General features: G+C 43.6%; 4 protein-coding genes across 6 annotated transcripts; all 4 read right to left on the minus strand.

The window, feature by feature from the left end:
• Nucleotides 1-17: 17 nt before the first annotated feature.
• On the minus strand, nucleotides 18-3,373 carry nme3 (NME/NM23 nucleoside diphosphate kinase 3). Its single transcript, XM_028411914.1, has 5 exons — nucleotides 3,241-3,373; nucleotides 1,686-1,816; nucleotides 1,509-1,610; nucleotides 1,321-1,433; nucleotides 18-1,214 (listed from the first exon to the last, which is right to left on the minus strand). Exons 1-5 carry the CDS (start codon nucleotides 3,284-3,286, stop codon nucleotides 1,097-1,099), a joined length of 510 nt encoding a protein of 169 aa, XP_028267715.1. The 5' UTR covers nucleotides 3,287-3,373; the 3' UTR covers nucleotides 18-1,096.
• Nucleotides 3,374-4,039: 666 nt separating this feature from the next.
• On the minus strand, nucleotides 4,040-5,438 carry mrps34 (mitochondrial ribosomal protein S34). Its single transcript, XM_028411902.1, has 4 exons — nucleotides 5,369-5,438; nucleotides 4,807-5,173; nucleotides 4,642-4,684; nucleotides 4,040-4,496 (listed from the first exon to the last, which is right to left on the minus strand). The coding sequence occupies exons 2-4, from the start codon at nucleotides 5,122-5,124 to the stop codon at nucleotides 4,201-4,203; spliced, it is 657 nt and encodes a 218-aa protein (XP_028267703.1). The 5' UTR covers nucleotides 5,125-5,173; nucleotides 5,369-5,438; the 3' UTR covers nucleotides 4,040-4,200.
• A 385-nt stretch (nucleotides 5,439-5,823) lies between these two features.
• On the minus strand, nucleotides 5,824-10,809 carry spsb3a (splA/ryanodine receptor domain and SOCS box containing 3a). 3 transcript variants are annotated; one of them, XM_028411876.1, is made up of 7 exons: nucleotides 10,625-10,809; nucleotides 9,473-9,587; nucleotides 9,010-9,190; nucleotides 8,476-8,663; nucleotides 8,296-8,398; nucleotides 8,094-8,219; nucleotides 5,824-7,817 (listed from the first exon to the last, which is right to left on the minus strand). In XM_028411876.1, exons 3-7 carry the CDS (start codon nucleotides 9,149-9,151, stop codon nucleotides 7,426-7,428), a joined length of 951 nt encoding a protein of 316 aa, XP_028267677.1. In that variant the 5' UTR covers nucleotides 9,152-9,190; nucleotides 9,473-9,587; nucleotides 10,625-10,809; the 3' UTR covers nucleotides 5,824-7,425. The 3 variants fall into 3 exon arrangements, with proteins under 3 accessions (XP_028267677.1, XP_028267676.1, XP_028267675.1); XM_028411875.1 differs by having other exon boundaries at nucleotides 9,473-9,671; XM_028411874.1 differs by having other exon boundaries at nucleotides 9,473-9,674.
• A 1,169-nt stretch (nucleotides 10,810-11,978) lies between these two features.
• atp6v0ca (ATPase H+ transporting V0 subunit ca) lies at nucleotides 11,979-16,356 on the minus strand. The gene is made up of 3 exons (XM_028411918.1): nucleotides 16,281-16,356; nucleotides 13,971-14,154; nucleotides 11,979-13,137 (listed from the first exon to the last, which is right to left on the minus strand). Exons 1-3 carry the CDS (start codon nucleotides 16,354-16,356, stop codon nucleotides 12,933-12,935), a joined length of 465 nt encoding a protein of 154 aa, XP_028267719.1. The 3' UTR covers nucleotides 11,979-12,932.

The raw sequence follows: 16,356 nt of genomic DNA on the forward strand, positions 1-16,356 counted from the left end.
TTCACAAGTCAGACAGGTTAAAAATGGCAGGTTTATTTTTTAACAATCTGATCAATGTTGCTACAAAACAACAGTCAGCGTGCTTTTAATTTGGAGGCTTGATATTATTGCATGAGTTTATAAAGTAAGAGCAGACATTACATTCAAGGTAAGTAGTGACTTTTGGTTTAAAGGTACAGGAAACGAAAAGGAGACGTCAATGGGCTTTTACAGTTTTTGGTTATCATTTGTTTACTTTGAACAAAAACTTAAACCTTCTAAGTGAATAATGATTAATATTAAGTTTCTTTTCAAATTAAGAAAAAAAACATTTCTTTTTATGTACATTTTCTCTATTTTTTCCCCACATTTGTGAATTTTTAAAAATTTTATAACAAATTTGTGTTTTTTTCTTTTCTTATAAATTTAGATTTTTTTTAGTCTAACAAATTCCTCAAAATGTGTTTTTTGTAAATGTAATATTTTTCTAAATTTGTAACTTTCAACTAAGTTTTTAAGCTTTCTCTAAAAATAAAATTATTTTCCCCTAATCTTTCTCTCTTAAAATACTGAAGCAGTAGAAGAAGGCGTAAAAGAGAAAACATGTTAGTCTTAAATCAGCAGAGCTTTAAAAGCATTTAGGACGGGGGTGTGGACGGACGATCTAAAAATTAGCAGCAGTAAAAAAAAGTCTTTTGATTAATTGTTGGATTAACACATGTTTTCGCAGACTGGCTGTGGAGTGGAGTGGATGACCCACACCTGGAAGTGCAGCGTCTGAATGAGCACCATAAATAAATAAAGTTTCCTGTACCTTTAACAGATCAATACAAAAGACTCCACCCACACGTTAGCTTCAGTTCAGCCTTATTGCTTAAAGACGTCTAGTGTTCTAAACAGAACCTACTGTAAACATGGAAACAGAAGCCGTCAGGTTTCTGATCAGATTATTGATCACTTAGTGCATTTTTGCTTTGTAAAAGCCGTCAAATGAAACATTTTCTCCGCAGCTACAGACTACTAAAGCCAGACACACAGACAGTGTGTGTCAGAGGTATGATGTGACCCATGTGATGATATATGAAAACACTGTTTTACATACAGCTGGTCTGGACCCTCAGTTGTAGATCCAGCAGTTGCTGCTGGGCTCCCAGACCTGAAGCTCGTTGGAACGGAACCACAGCGAGATTTCCTTCTGAGCGCTCTCCACCGAGTCACTGCCATGGATCACGTTCCTGCAGAAAAAAAACACACACACACACGATCAGGACTCCAGAAAATGAAACCCTCAGATTGATCATGTGACAGGAAGGGAAAGTCAGGGTGGTGTTCAACTCTCACCTGCCCACCTCCACGCAGAAATCTCCTCTGATGGTTCCCGGCATCGAGTCTGCAGGGTTTGTCTCTCCCATCATCTTACGTGCTGTCTTCACCACGTCCAAACCCTGCCACACCTGACCACACACATGCACATGAAGACAGAGTGTGTGTGTGCGTGTGCGTTTGATAAAAGGACATCTGAGACTCACCATGGCCACCACGGGTCCAGAGCTCATGTAGGTCATCAGTCTGCTGAAGAAAGGTTTATTCCTCAGCTCCCAGTAGTGTTCCCGAAGAACATCCTCAGATGCCTGACACACACACACACACACACACACAGTCAGTAAACAGTGGAACAGCACCGAACACACCTGAAGTCCACGTACCTGCAGCAGTTTGAGTCCCACCAGTTTGAAGCCTCTCCTCTCGAAGCGCCGCACGATTTCTCCGACGAGTCTGCGCTGCACGCCATCAGGCTTCACTGCGATGAAGGTGCGCTCGTTCACACCAGTCCAGCCTGGGACACACAGTACACCGTAAACAAACCTTCACGCTTAAATCAGGGTTTATTCTCCTCTTTAAAGCATCATCGAGGTGAGTTTTCAAGCTTTTAAAGCACCACAAAGCTCTTAGAACATTGTTACTCTGCCATTAACAGCCAGTTGATGTAGGGTTAGGTTCTTCACTGGCCACAGCAGGGTCACAGCAGAGGAACATAAATCTGAGGGACCAGTAGTGGAGGTGATCAATGATTCTGATCTCTTGTCTTTGTTTTCTCTCCCTGATGTATCTGAACCATCGTACTGGACGCGCAAAACTTCACGTTTTGCGCGTCCAGTACGATGGTACCAGGACAAGAGAAGGAGAGCAGCTGGATTCTGTTCAGTCTGAATGTGATGTTCTGGATGAAGATCATAGCATAAACAAATTAAAGACCTAATATTACAGTGTTTTTTAAGCATGCTGGGGATGCAGCGGGGACACCTCACCAACGAACAGGAGCTAGTTTGTTGTCAGGGCTTCATGGAGGCAACAATGTCCCATCTGTTCGATTTAATCCTCTTTCATTCTGCTGTGGGGTTAAGACCCTGGGAGACACTGCAGCCTTTCAGCAACATTGATTAAATTGTTATAAGTTTATCGACTTTGCACGGCACCGTAACACTTTACGGCTGTTCAGGAGAAAAGTTTGATCTACTAACTAGACCTGAAATAATAATAATAAAGTATCGTTCATTTTTACGTTCATTGAACGCAACACGCTTCCGTGGATTCCCACTGTTTGCATGCGGACTGTTGAGCTCTCCGGGCCACCGTAGATTAGTGAAAACACGGTTAATCAGATGCCACTTTTGCTATCAGTGATTAATTAGCATCGATCAACTGATTGATTAGCATAGGACTAACTGAAACCTAACCCTACGTGCATCTCCGTCATCGATTACGCCTCCTCTCGTGACAGAAGATAAACCAGCTGTTTCTGTTCATTCTCACCAAACTCTTCGATCCGTGCGCGTTTAACCATTAAATCCGGGAGCTCGTGCAGATCTCTCCGTGACCTTTTCCTCGGCCCCATTGCAGGTCTGTCCGCGCGACAGCCAATCGGCGCGCGGCTCACCAACGCGCGAGCTAATAATAGGATGATGAATCAACTTTTCTGCACACGCTGTGAGTTAGCATGACAAGCTAACTGTGGCTACAAACACACACATGCAGTGACACAAACACTGTTATTAGTCTCAGTCACACACTCAAACGCCGGGCTGCTGTACCGGCTGCTGCCTGTCTGTCAGTCCGGAGGTTTTGCCGCTTCTCCTCCTGGAGAGGACGAGAATGTTTGTAACACAGGGCGGCGGGAAAAGATGGAGGAGCTCCAAAAACAACAACAACAACAACTTACAACAAACAACAACAACTTACAACAACCAACACATCACCAACCTGACTGGAAGATGTAGGCGAATATGGACAGAAACAGGCAGATCATGGCAGCTCGGAGGAGGACGCTGTGCAGGAGGAGGAGGAGGAGGAGGAGCGCGGACGTTGCTAAGGAATGCTTCCACAGCGCGAGCACGTGGTGTTCCGGGGGGTCACGAGGGGCAGAAGCCCAAAAAGTATGGAGGCCCATTTCCGCCAAAAAGTTAATAATGTAAATAAAACGCAAAATCTTAAAATGTTTAAAAAAATTTTAATGATACAATAAATATATGTTTTTATTTAAAATGATCTCTCATTTTTTATTTTATTTAATTTCTTTTTTGCGTGACTTTAAAAATACCTTTTCCTTTTTTGGGAGCTTATTTATTAACTGCTGACACTGGACCAGTCCTACTTATTGATCCTCTCCCTGATCACTTTATTACTAGTTATTTAGTACTGTATTTCAATCTATTTTTGTTTCTCCTTCATGTTCCGCTTGAGCTCCATAATGTTGAAGATGTTGAGGTCCATCTCTCTGTCTCTGACTGCTAAATTATGTTTAAACTGATATATTTTGAAGCTTATTTTTTATAGTTTAAAATTGAATTAAAACAGATGTAATGGACTATATTTCCCTCAAAATTGTACTAATAGTTGAGAACATTACATGTGTCTGGAGGCACAGCTAAAAAATGATTTGAAAAGGAGAGAGAAGTCAAAAGCGTCACAAACATCAGCTCACACACCTAAATATTCACGATTAATTGAAGTCTGTGATCTGAAAGATGAAATTCATCAAGCAGAAGCAAAAGCATCAACATCAGTTTGTATCTTAAGTTTAATATTTCTCACATTACACAGTCATACACACACTGAGGTCTGTCTCAGAAGAACTTATGAGTCCAAAGTTAAACCAGTGACACTGCTGGTCAAACAAACTGTCCAAAGTTTCATCCTCTCAGGATGAGAAACCCGTCACCATCACACCGGCGTCTCCTTCTTCTTCTTCTCATGTTCCTGTGAGCGGAAATAGTCTTTGCTGAGCAGGACGTCTCTCTTCAGAGGCAACGCCGGCTCCTCCAGCGTCACGCCGCCTTCTGCTCTTCTGAGCTGTGACAGCAGCATGGCGCGGAGCAGCGGCGGGTACGGGACGTACTGCACCGGCGGCTCAGGAAGCGGCTGAAAGTCCCTGAACTGGTGCTCCATGTGTTTGGGGATCAGGCGCCAGTCGTGGTACATAACCTTGTCCATCTCCTTCACGTCGCTCTCCTTCTGTCCTGCAAGTGTATGTAGATAAGAAAAAGTAAAAATTTTTGCCTTCCAGAATTCTTGTAAAATTTATGAACATATTTATGACAACAGCTCTTTTAGCTCTCATGTGACAGTGCTCACAGAGTGGGGAATGACCAGCTCTGGTCTTACCTTTGTATGTGAGGACGCCCCAGGCTTTGCCGTGATCCATGTTCTACACAAAAGTACAAATAAAACCAGCCAAACTTTAGTTACTGAGTTTAAGACATCAAACATGTTAACGTAATAATGACATTATTTATGTGTGACAGTCAGGCAGATGTGTCCCCTTCTCACCTCAGCCGTGTAATCCACCTTCACCTTGGTGATCTCCCAGTAACTGGGCTCGGTGTGGTCCTCCAACCACGACTTGCGGGTGAAGAGGCGGCCAATTCCGAACATCCTCATGCCGGCCAGCAGGGAGAAGAGGCGGCTCTCCCTGCGGACATCCTGCCATGCCAGCACGGGCAGTCTCTTCCCAGTCAGAGGCCGCTTCATCGTCTCATAGTCCAGGGAGTACTTCTGAGACTCTCGGGGCTGGGACTTGAGCTCCCGGTACGCCCGGATCTTCCGAGCCATCTCCGCTATGAGGCGAAGCCTCTTCTTCTTCGCCATGACTGTGTGAAGTACAGCAGCTCCTTTGAGATTCTACACGGGGTTTATCCTGGAGGAGCGGAAACAAATCGAGTCAGTAAGAGAGAGTCAGTGGAGAACACATGAGGCTAACGTGTTAGCTAGCGGCATGCTAAAAATACAGTTTACAATCATTCCGCACACCGACAACAATCAATATATCTAAACAACCTGTCTCTAAAACATCGATAATATTTAAACCAACCAAATATCTCAGTTAAAGTACCTGAATGTGCAGGACTTCTACTTGACCTCCGCTAGCAAGGTGCAAAACTTCCGCTTTGTTAGTCCGAGAGCAGAAATGTCCGGGTGAAACTGCGACTGTACATTAGTTCCGCATGAAGAGAACTACATCTCTGAATGTTATAAACGAACTTTATAATAATGTATTACATAATAATGTCCTTTCTGCTGAATGAACTTCATGTCAATGTTCCAGCAATACTTTAAACCTGCCTTTACCACTTATTTTACTTTGATAAACATGTATAGGAGCAATGCAGTCAACTGTATGTAAAATCAGATTTATTAATGCTGTTCAACTACAAATATATTCATTTGTTGATGTGTTAATAACCAAGAATTTTCTAATTTTTGATTAAATTAAAAACAAACAAAAAGCAGTGCACTGTCATGAAAGAGGCATTTTCATTTAATAACACAAGCATCCAGTCCTTGGTGCATATTTAGCATTTATTTTATTTTCAGCTGAAAATCATGCTGATAAGTTAGACAGAAAAGGGCGAGTAAAGGCCTTCACATACAGTATCATTAATATGACATGGTAAAGAAGAAACACTTAGATTTTTTTTTCTATTTACAGTAGATTAGTAAGAAAAAGTGCATTGATGCATCAATGTGTAGACAAACACTGTGAGAGAAGACAAGAAGGACTCACCGACTGGACCCCAATAACATCATGACTGCTGAGAATGATCCTCTGACGTCATCACTGCTGCTGATCGCCACAGAAAACACCTGTATTGCATAGTACCTTATATCATGCGTACTTAACCAGGAGGAGTGAACCTGAACACCCCGGGTCAGACACTAATGTTACAATATTAGAGTTTAGTACTACAGAATTATTTACACTGACCCTGGTGTTCCTCGTCTTTATTCCTGCAGTATCCATACACACACACACACACACACGGGGTGATTGATAAGTTTGTAGCCTAAGGTAGAAGGAGAGGAGTCATACAGCTCAGAGTTGATCTGTATGCTCGACAGACTGTGAGTGTGCATGACTCCTGCTATCTTAGGCCAGAATATTATCTATAATCTCCCTTTGTGTTGATCCTAAACACTGTACCACTGAACCAGGCTGCAGGATTTTGTAAAGGATTCATCATTAAGTTTGAAGAAATGATGGGAACAGGCATGAGAAAACAAATAAAAAAAATGTTGCATAAACAGATCAGTACAAAAAAAAGTTAAAACTATGATAAGAAAATCACTTTAAGAACAAAACGGTGCAGGAGCGATGATGTGTGGCAGTCTCATCTCAGTCATGTGATCTGACTCAAAAGAGCTAAATAAAAACAAGCATTTAAAAAAAAAACAAACAGAGAGAAAGACAACAGTTAGCATAACGTTCAAATGATGGATGTTCCTGTAAGTGTAACAGCAACAACCTGAAGTGCACTCAGAGTCGTGGAACACTAAAGGTGCTTTCACACCTGCAGGCTTTAAGTTAGTTTAAATTGAACTTCAGTCGGTTTGTCCTCTTTAAAACGGCACAAAGTGGTAAGTGACCCACTGACTCGGCTGTGAAAGCATCCTAAAATGATCTCAAAGGACTAAAAGCTGCAAAGTGCACTCAGGTTTGTCCACGTTCTTGTAACATTTAGTGAGCAGTCATCAGCTGATTCTCACTTTGGCAACAGAAAATAATTCCTCTCATTACACACTGTCAGCATTTAAACATCATTTGCATACACAGAAAATATCTTTACAGGTTTTTTTTTTTGTATTTTTGCAAGTATTTTGCTGTGACCACCAAAATTTGGCCTACTTGACTTCAGTGTTACACTGTACAGACCTTTCCCACACACCGCTGATCCCTGAACATGAAAAACAACATGTGCACTGAAGCTGAATGCATGATAAGCACGAAAATGTCTGAATGACAGGAGAAAGGAAACACCCCCCTGTCACAGTTCCTGCCCTGTCTCTCTGCTGGTTAACACTGATGCTGCAGGAAGGTAACACTTAGATTAGATGCTGTATGACTGTAACTCCTGCCAGTGTGTAGGAGGAGGTAGGAATAGAGCCGCCCCGTCACGTCCAGCGGCACCTCTTCCTCTGACAGGCCTCGGGGTCAGACGCACAACTCTCCGAGTCGCTCTCGGAGGACGACGGCCCGGCTGAAGGCAGGACGGGCGGACGCGGGGATGGCTCAGGCCCATCGGAGGTTTCTTCCGTGGTGCCGCAATTCAGGCTGAGCACCCAACCCAGTTTGTTGTGGAGGAGCTGACGGAGGCCCGGCGGCAGTGGCAACACATCCAGGGTGTCCATACAGTCTGGCAGCAGCTGGCGAAGGCGAGCGCAGCAGAGATACAGCAGGGAGGTGGGCGCCGAGCAAGACCGGATCACCTTCATGCTGCTCTTTGCTGCCGTCGAGCACGCCATCGGATAGAAGCGCTTATTCTGCAGTTCTGTAGCAGCCACGCCTGGACCGAGAAAAAGTCGTGTTAATTTTCACCTGTAATCAGCCATAATCATGTGACTGCTGACATCAACCAATCCTGGCATTTCTAGATATTATTTAACCATGACAAGTAGAATAAAGTCATGAGGTTTCAATTCTATGCATAGTTTCTGTTGTAGTTTATGACTGAATTGTACTAAGACATGGTGCATTCAAACACAATCAGTTCAAAGAATGACAGTTTCCAGCTGTGATGAGCGGTTTAAATCTGCAGATAGCGTCCTGAGTTTGTACTAACCGATACACTTCCTGTTCTTGAAGAAGGTCAGCGTGCCGTGCCACGTGTCCAGATGAACTCCGATGATGGACCCTTGTCCAAACCGGGAGGAGAAGTTCATCTTGTCGCCTTTATGATGTAACAAGCCTAAAACACACACACAGTGATGTCAGTCAGAGTAAGCAGCTGCCGCTCTGTCACAGCCGCGTTGTGTTGATCGTACCGGTGTAAGAGAGACCCCAGCTGTCTGCGTCTTTTCCCAGCAGGCTGCAGAACGTGTGTCTGTATTTGTCCAGATTAACATCAGACGTTCCGATACCGACCATCTGCAGAGGCACACAAACACTGAGACACAGAGACACCACACACGGAGGCAGACACATGTGAGAAGCAGAGGAGTTACCATGTCCGTTCCGTACACCGGGGACGTCATCTTGATTTCCCAGAAGTGCTGCCCCTCTGCCAGCTCCTTGGCGCCTCGGATTGCCGCCGTGCCGCAGCTGTACTCTGAGTGGAAGTTCACTTTGCGATTGTCGCAGCTCAGTAAGGTCGCTGTCGATCGGCTGTTAGGGTCCCAAACCCAGTCAAAGTCTGAAACATCAGATTAATATTTAACGATACAGGAAATTAAATGTACGTCTGAGGGGAAGCACAAGATTTTTTCCTATGTATCTGGGTCTTAATGATTAAAAATCAGACACCGAGAACACTCTGAGCAACAACACAACAAGTTCTTTTGCTGGACAAATGACCTGTGTGTGTGTGTGTTTTTCCAATTCCTCAAATTTTTCTGCCTGTTTGTCATTTAAAAGATGGCAGACAGGGCCTGAGTTTAAAAATAACTGTGATAGAGTTAGAGGACAACGTGATTTGGCTCTAGTGACACAACATGAGTCAACCTCTCGGCCTCTGAAGGATTAAATCTTCCTCGGCATACCTTGGTCATCCTCGCCACAGTGGCAGTCTTTGATTTGGTGAAAGCCTCGCAGTCGAGGGTTGTAGCTGGTTTCAGCCTGAGAATCGCAGCCACAGTACGACTCTCCAGTGACAGGCACAGCACTGGGAACCGGAGGAACCATCACCGCTGAGAAGTCTGCCTCGGAGTCTGAATCACTGTTCTATAACAACAACAACACTAAATAACATACAGCACAGGAGGAGGAGCTTCTCTCAAAGATCTTTTAAACTTTAAAACCAAAATGCAAAAAGAATCATATCCGCTCTGATACAAAGAACATGAAAAACAGATTCTTTAGCTGTAAACTCATCATTTTCAGACAGACACACACTGTTCATGATGGCCAAAGGCAAACTGCTGGCTTTCTGTTCGACTGGGCCCCTCATGGGGACACGTCTTTCGACACACTTAGCACTCAGCTCAGATGTTTTTGCATGCTTACCTCCAGGCGGTCGAAGCTCCAGTCTTCACTTTCAGAGGCCAACACCAAGGCCCGGGCGTCAGCATCGCGGCGGATCCCGCCCCAGACGTACCGCCACGCACGACTCCTGCTGCGCCTGGACATGGCAGCAACACCAGAACACGAACCCGCCAGTCAGAGAAGGGTTAGTGCAGATGTTGGAAGAACAGCATCAGTCCAGCTGCTGGACAACAACAACAACAACAACAGAGACGAGTGAAATAAGACGTTTATCCATCAGTTATGGCACAACAAAACTTGGCCTTGAAGGTACTTGATTGTAAGGAGAAGAACTTTAGGATAAACAACGTATATTGGTCTAAAATAACTAACACAGCTGCACTAGAGGACAATATAATGCATTAACTTGAAAACACATGCTGTATTTATCAAACAACGTAGTCAGAAACACACATGTGAAGGTGAGTGTACCAGCACAGAGCCTTGTGGATGACAACCTTTTGTTTATGTGGAGGAATCAACCTGTCACTCATTCAAAAATATGATCTGTGTACACTGTACAGCCTCTGAAATTTAACATATAATATGCGTTATTAAGAGTTACATATTGATGGCTTCAGACAATCCTCAACATTAAACTCACAAATAATAATAATCCTCATCATCCAGAATTATCCTTAAACCACAAATCTAATATACATTTTTAATTAGCTTTATTTGTGGCTAATTACCACTGATTCTAATGTTAACCGCAACATCCCACAAAAACATCGATTTGTATTCACCTAAACAAAACAACATAAGGCTAACTGGTCCGATCACAGTCCAGTAATCACTTATATCATGAGTTCGGTTAATACTATCGTTTATTGATTGATTTATTGCGAGGTTGTTTTCCTAACTAGCTAGTTAGCTACAATGTCTAGCTAACAGCTACAGCTGACGGCTAACCTTGTAGTCCATCTCGAAGCGCACGTATAAAAATGCTAACAGCTTATATTAAAAGCTTAGAAACAACAACAACAATGCGTGTATCTCAAATAAAACTGGCAGAAGTCAAGACATTTCACCGTTTATTAGACAAAAGAGAACGCGACCTGGTGCAGCTAGCATAAACTAGCTAGTTAGCTTCCGTTAGCTAAACCTGGATAAATCGGTCGGCGCTCACGTTACCTGTCTGTTGTTCACAGCCAGCATCCACGTATAAAGCTGACAGACGTGTTGCTCCTTCAATCCCGTTTGGAATATTTCTATATTCCCAATAATAAAGGACTAAAGAGCGAGCGGCTGGCGGAGCTTCCTCTTTCCATGACCTACTTTACATGAGTGAGACCGTAAACAATAACAGGAGGCTGTGTGTGTGGAGGAGCACGGCGGACACACACAGGCTGACAGCGGGGGGGGGGACAACTCACAAAACAACACGATCCTCTGCACAAAACGCTACAATATCAAAAGTCTTCATGTTTAAAATGATTCTGTTGGGATGTAATAAAGTAAAAACAAAAAGGTGAAGTGCAGAAAAATGTAATGAACATTTCCTGAAGAAAATGCAAGTTTGATTGCTGCAGCTGAAGCATTGCTTTGAATGCTGATGTGAAGGATTGCTCTGAATTGCTGGAGAATCAGAGCAATTCAGAGCTTTGTATGCCTCTGTGTGTCAGCCTGTCACCATGGTAACAGCAGAGGAGACCTCAGAAACCACTCCAACTTTGAGAGCCTGGCGTGCGGAAACGATTCGGAATTAGAAAATTCTGAATACAAGTTTGATAGAGGAGCATCTAATGAGCGTTTTAAGACTAAAATGGAGTCTGTAGCTTGAAATTTGTAGGAGGAGATACACTTGGCAGATGACCCTTGAAGAGCTCTCTCATAGACTCCCATGTTAAAAATGACACCGAAATTGCCTAATATTTGAAAAACTATAATTTTTTGAAAAAAACTTGAAGTTGAACCGGAATGTCCTCTGTGAGATGAACATTTTGATAGTTGAATGGCTGAAATCGGTCAATGTACGCTGAAGATACGCTGCACCAAAAAACATACGGAAGAATAAGAAAAAAGAAGAAAGAGAGTGAAGAACAATAGCTTGATTGCCTAGCAACAGCAATCAAACTAATAAACCATGTGCTCATTTGAAGGGGGATATCTGCTGTTGGTTTATTGTTTGGTGGAGCAGCTTATAAACACATTGAATATGAGCCTGAACATGTGCTGCTGTTTGTAAAACTTCAGAAGACACAGCAGATCCACCAGTGTCATCTTTACCTCGATGTGTTGTGAGCTTGTCACATTTTCATCTAGTGGAGTAGAAAGTACAATATTCCCCTCTAAAATGTGATATAACAGGAGTATGTAGATATGAACCCTGAAGCAGGCTCTTCTTGCTGCAATCCTGCCTGTATGTGTCATATTTTCTGGATTATTATGCTGAAGTTTAACCTTGAAGCTCTGGATTTCTTTATTACAATAATCCTGTTATCCAAAACATCATGTATTATTTGCAGAAGAAGTGACGTGACAGTGGTGTTCTGGAGGAGGTTGAGTTTTATTTGGAAATCTGACAGGCATGGCTGAACAGTGAGCTCTCACCTTCAACAAAAACAAACAAAAATCCAGACGGCAGCACTACAGGTAAACGATACTACTGTTTGAGAATGTCATATTTAACATAAATCCACTCATTATGCACTCAGATCACTCACACACACACACACACACACACACACACAGTCAACTCCGTGTGAACATCCTCCAATAATAATCACACTACATCCAGAGGAATTCCAAGCACTTTGAACAATTACCCACAGTGCAATTAATCTAACTATACACAGATAATTTATATATTTTATGTATATAGGGAATTCAATAAACAGTTTTCCATTTAGACAAGTTTCAAAATCTTCATAGCTTTCCATAAATAGTGAAAAAAAATGTGATTCAAAAAAATGGTCCCCGAAAAAGAAACATGAAAAAATAAAATACTAGTGCGCACAATTTTTTTTTTTTCCAGCAGCCTCAAAACAGAGAATGACGATAAAAACCACCAACAGAAAACAGAAGTCAGGAGGAGGGGGGGCAGAGGGGTAAACGTTGATACTCACACTCACAGCACAGACTGGTTACTACATTTACAGAGGGGTCGGGGGGTTGGAGGGACTCTGGATCACTGTACAGTTTAAGATCAGACAATAAATCAGGCAGACTGTCCACACATCATCCCACAACAAACAGCACGTCTTCATGCCCGTTCTGCACACATAGGACCTGACACAACCGGATGGCTTTAAACATTATGGATCGATCACATCTATCAGGAGAGGGCGGCCGAAGCCGACCGCCATGACACGTTTCTGTCACCATCCCGTCCTGTCAGACCCGCGGGGGGGTGTAAATGGAAGTAGGTGAAAATTCTCCTATTTGTTCTCGCTGCTTTGATGTGGAATGGATGATGATGACGGTGTTTGGATGGAGACACTTATTTTGTGGAGAGGATGAGGGCCACGATGAGGCCGTAAAGCCCCAGCACCTCAGCGAAGATAAGGATGAGGATCATGCCCACAAAAAGCCGGGGCTGCTGGGCGGTACCCCTCACGCCAGCGTCGCCCACGATGCCGATGGCAAAGCCGGCCGCCAGACCGCTCAGGCCCACGCTCAGACCGGCGCCCAGATGCAGGAAACTCCTGTTAGGAAAGAGCAGGAGGAGGCGTCGGTAAACACAACACATCAACGTCTCGGATGAATCCGCATGGAGGAAAATAAGAAGCTGTTATAAAATATGAAGACAATCACACCAACATGACCTCCACTCATTCATGCCCACGAATGGGACATTATTCATATTAGGGCCACATCCCGATGTGACTCTAAAATTATTCTAAAACTGGGATTGATGACTGGACTCATGTGTCCACACAGACCTAAGTTTCTTCAGTCTGGTATCCTAATGTATGTCCTAAGTCTTACTTCAACTCTAGACAGCATCAGCAGATGTCAGATGTCTGAGGACCTCTGAAGGGTCGGGGCTGACATGCAGGAAATCCTAAGCCACCTTTCACACAGAGATTGCGCTACAATGACTCCAAGAAGAAACCTCACACACAGCTAATGGCGGCGTTCAGTAATTAGAGTGTGTGTGTGATCTTATGAGGGTCATTTGTTATCCTGACTCGCTTTTTCACACCGTTGATTGGATACAGCCGACCTTCACTGACAGCTTTAGGGTGCAACGACATGCTCCATGATCCACCTCCATACATTACACACACATTAAGTTTCACCTTGAACAGACTGTGTGGGAAACCCTTAGAATGAAACAGTGGAAGCACTGTGTGTACTGCTGCCTTCTGTCACCATCACATGTGTGAACGAAGCTGCTGACAGAATGCCATGTAACAGAGAAGTGGCTTCAGACTGTGAGTTGAGTCAGAACATGGGCGATAATAAGGGTGGAGTCAACATATTCCCCATTTTACATAAGTGATCTGATTAAAGTGAAAGTTTGAAGTAGTCTTACTTGTAAAGAGTGACTCTCTCAGAGATGTTGTTTGCTATCAGCACAGCCACCACCAGCCCGTAGATGGCGATGATACCCGCCATGACCACAGGGATGATGGACTTCATGATGAGCTCTGGCCGCATCACAGACATGGCAGCGATGCCCGTGCCGCTCTTTGCTGTGCCATAGGCTGCTCCTAGTGCTGAAAGAGAGAGAGAGAGAGAGAGAGAGTCCATGTTAATTCATCTGCTCAGTTCAGCCGGCGACAACAAACAGTGCTCACAAGCTGACAAAGCTTGGAGTCTCAATTCAGACATGATGCAGATGGATGGAGGTCACCTTTACCAATAAAAAAATAATAAAAAACACATTTGTCCTGAACAGTGTAGATGCCAGAATTGCTGTGGAAACAACAGAATGACTGCCAGTAACCCGTACTTTAAAGAAAATGTTCACATTTTAGTCGAACTGTGAAATGATAAAACGTGTGATAAATGATCACATTCTGAAGCCTTAGCTGCCCAGGATAATAACACCCACTTTACTACCTTTGTCATGTGACATATTCATGACTAATGTCAGGCCAGGTTTCCTCTGCGCTCTGCCGTCACCTCATGTTTTAATGATGCCTCGTCTGACTGTCACATTATAATTAACAATGCACACGCCAGGTCAAATATCTAAACAACCAACAGAGGCATACATAATTCTGTCACATCTGCACTTCTTTCATGATTGCAGACATGAACACAGACCACAGCACTGCTCCTTGTTATGGGGAGAACACAGGTCTGTAAGGGTTAACTGTGCAACTCTGAACACACTGCAGGATGGTATCAGTGTGAGGCACTGACAAATCTGTAATCTAAACACAATTAGAGCTCAGACTGATGCATCAACATCCGATTCATACAACAATTCTGGATCTTCTAACTCAAACCTGTGGCACAGACGGCAGCTACTGCATGATTGAGTTGAGGATTCATCAGGTATTAACATTCACACTCTGTTCTTAAGATCAATATGATCAATCAGCGATTCAGTGAGATTTTAGAGCAGTATAAAAGACTATTCTCAGATTAAAAGCGGTCAAAATCAAAGTATATTTTATGATACATCAGAAATTACATAAAGAAGATTTTGTGTTTTAAAAACACATCACACGATCTAAATAAAGTTTTGAGCACACAGGCACAGAGAAGCAGACTAATCCAAAGTGAACTTGGTAGATTTTAGAAAGCCCTGCATAACTCCAGTGCATGATGTGTCAGCCGAAAGTGTGCCACTGTTAGGCTGTCAGTGAGCATCTATGGCTTGAGTTTTTGCAGCTTTTCCCCACAATGGAGGAGCACGCGGTGGAGCCCTGTCAGTGGGGTTTGTGATCGACTGTACGTGGTAAATGAGCACCATACACTGATCTGCATGGGAAATGATAAAACGCACAAAATCTTACACGATAAGCTCAGCTTTGTTTACTGCGTGTGTCTATCCATGCCAGTTCACAAATGTAAAGTTAAAATTAGTAGAGATGCGCTGATCGCCACTCTACAATAAGTACAACTGTCTTATCAATGTCATAGTAAAACAGAGTTTACATAATCACACTCATTCAGTCAGGCAGATCCTGGAATGGAAACTAAATTTGTTTAGGAATTTATAATATCCTAAGTAGAGATTGTGTAATTTGTATTAAAAGATAAAAAAAACACATGTATTTGGTAATTGATCAGCTTAAACAAAATAAAATCCTTTGACATTTCTTCCACCATTCAGTGTATTTGTGGCTGCAGAGCATACATGAGTGAATGGGTGAATTCACCCATTAATTTTTCACACTGCTGTGTAGGCCTCTCCTGTAACACACTTCATTTAAACCTAGGTCGGCTGAGCACCGTGTCCAGCCTCCGCCTGGATGTTATTTATTTATTTATTTTTTTTAATATTCATCCATGGGATGTGGCGCTTCCCTCCGTCACTCCGCAGATGGCCTGGTTTGCGTCACCAGCCAGCAGCCACCAGAAATCAGCCTGATATGATATAACCCTGGCTGTCACGGAGGGAGGAAGCTAGCTGCGATGTTAGCACCGTGAGGAGCTAACGGTCAGCAGCTTGATGTCGCTGGAAGCCACCCCCCCCCCCCCTCGCATCCCTGGAAGGTGTGTGTGTGTGCGTGCGTGCGTGCGTGCGTGAGCCGTGACCGACCCCCAACCATCGGTAACACGGTTGAGACAGGCCCCGTGTTATCGTCACGCAGATGTAGCTAAGCTAGCTGTGCGCTATGACAAGTGAGAACGTTAGATGTCAAGAGGAAGAAGCTGGTGTAGTTACCGCTGAAGACCATGGCCGCAGAGGCACCCATCACAGCGAAGAAAGGCGAGTACTCGGGGCTCTCCTCGGAGGACAT

Source organism: Parambassis ranga, chromosome 8 (assembly GCF_900634625.1).
Source record: "Parambassis ranga chromosome 8, fParRan2.1, whole genome shotgun sequence".
Classification (NCBI taxonomy): Eukaryota; Metazoa; Chordata; class Actinopteri; family Ambassidae; genus Parambassis; species Parambassis ranga.